This window comes from Propithecus coquereli, unplaced genomic scaffold (assembly GCF_000956105.1).
Source record: "Propithecus coquereli isolate 6110/MARCELLA unplaced genomic scaffold, Pcoq_1.0 Scaffold49, whole genome shotgun sequence".
Lineage (NCBI taxonomy): Eukaryota > Metazoa > Chordata > Mammalia > Primates > Indriidae > Propithecus > Propithecus coquereli.
Genome location: NW_012150729.1, coordinates 7587549 through 7589422, shown reverse-complemented (window position 1 = coordinate 7589422; position 1874 = coordinate 7587549). Strand labels below are relative to the sequence as shown.

At 33.4% G+C, this 1874-nt stretch overlaps 1 protein-coding gene across 1 annotated transcript in view; it reads left to right on the top strand.

Moving 5' to 3' along the window:
* The window catches only part of TTC21B (tetratricopeptide repeat domain 21B), a 113158-nt gene that overhangs the window by 15188 nt on the left and 96096 nt on the right, over positions 1-1874 (top strand). Inside the window, 1 exon segment of the mRNA XM_012655822.1 lies at positions 987-1109. Coding sequence (XP_012511276.1) covers positions 987-1109 — 123 coding nt within the window.

Below are 1874 nucleotides of genomic sequence, written 5' to 3'. Positions count from 1 at the left end.
TTGGAGGGAGGTGATGTATTTGACTTAATGCTATATTTCAGGTGCTGGCAGAACAGTAAGATGGAAATAGCAGATGAGCTTTTGAAAAAAGAGAAGTAAAGTTTAGAAGAGGTTTGGGCTAGGAATATAGGTTGGGAGTCATCCTCACAGAGAGAGTAGTTAAAACCATTCAAATGATGACATTGATCTAGCGAGTGGAAGTAGCATTGATTGAGATTCTTATCTGTATTTTCAGGTGAAATACAGGGAGGTAAATGTAATCTTATTTAAAGGTTTATAAAGTTATGAACTAACCTAGACATTTTTACATAGAAGAGCTTATTTTGCAATGTTTTATTTGATCTTAAAAGGAGAAATAAACAATCAATCAGTTTCTATCTTCTTCCCAATCCTATATCTCTTACACCTGTTGGCCCACTAACATGTCTAAATGTAAACATCCATGACTTCTTCAGTTTTTAATTTCTCAGGTCATTCATCCTTTCATTTGAAATTACTGGATTAGTCACAGAGGTTAAGAAGATAGTTGCGAAATTATCTGAATTTTTAATATATGTGAAGCAAGACATATTCTATTATTCCATCTTAGTTCATTTGGGCTATTTGTTTAAAAAGACAATAAATTCTTATTTATATATTGAATTACATGTTTAACAATTATTAATAGTAAATTATCAGCAAAATTTCAAAGAAGAATATTGGTTTTAACAATAAGGGAATATTTGACAAGCATCTTAATATTAATATTGAGCCCAGTAGTAATCTTAAGGGCTGAAATTCATAATATAGTTCCCAAGACTCTAAGCTGGCAAGGGTTGTAAAATGATTTCAGTACACAGAATTTTATTGTTCATAACATTATTTGGTAAGTCCTATTTGCTATTAATTACCAAAAAATGACATTAGGCTTATCTCTTTCATCAACATTTATTTCTTTCATTTCTAAAATAATGGAAGTATAATAATTAGAATTATTCATTTTACAGGGACACATTTTGAAAGCATGGCTTGATATTACAAGAGGAAAAGAACCTTATACTAAAAAAGCACTAAGGTGTTTTGAAGAGATATTAGAAGATGGAAATGATATTTTCGCTTTGCTGGGTAAGGTGAGTTGGACTCAGGGTAAATAAATCATGTTTCAAAATGTATTCATAATACATTTAAAATCCAGAAAAACTAAGTAGCTCAAAAAGATAATAGTTTTCATGATACTGTAATTGTAAGGGGGACTTGCATTTGTGTAGGACACAGTAAACTAGAGAAATGTATTCTCTGCCAAAGTTCCTGAATCCGAGATCGGTAGTAGTTGTTTTTGTTGTTGTTTTTGACTTACACGTTTTTTCCTCACCATTTATTGTGTGTCTAATATGTACAAGGCATCACTCTTAGACACTAGGGAAATCTCTGAGCAAAAGAAAACCTCCTTTTTTTATGGAGCTTATATTCTACTGGGGGAGACAGACAATAAACAAAATAAGTAAATAAATTATATAGTACACTAGAAGGTAATATGTGCAGTGCAAAAATTACAAATAAAGCAGGAAAAGGGGAAAAAGGAGAACTGGGGCATGGACTTGCGATTTTACATGAGGTGATCAGAGAAATTGACATTTGAGAAAAGACTTATAGGAGGTGAAGGTTAAAGCACCGTGGGCACCTGGGAGAAAGCATTTCAAACAGAGGAGATAACAGGTTCAGATACCTTCAGACACATTCAGGGGTGGTAAGGAGACCAACGTGGAAAGAGTAAAGAGAGTAGAAGTGAAGGCCAGAGGAAAGAAGTTGGGTGTGGAGGTAATAGGAGAGATGGGTCTATTCTGTAAGGCCTGGGGCTTTTACTTTGAATTAGATAGATAGGCAGCCAGTGAAAA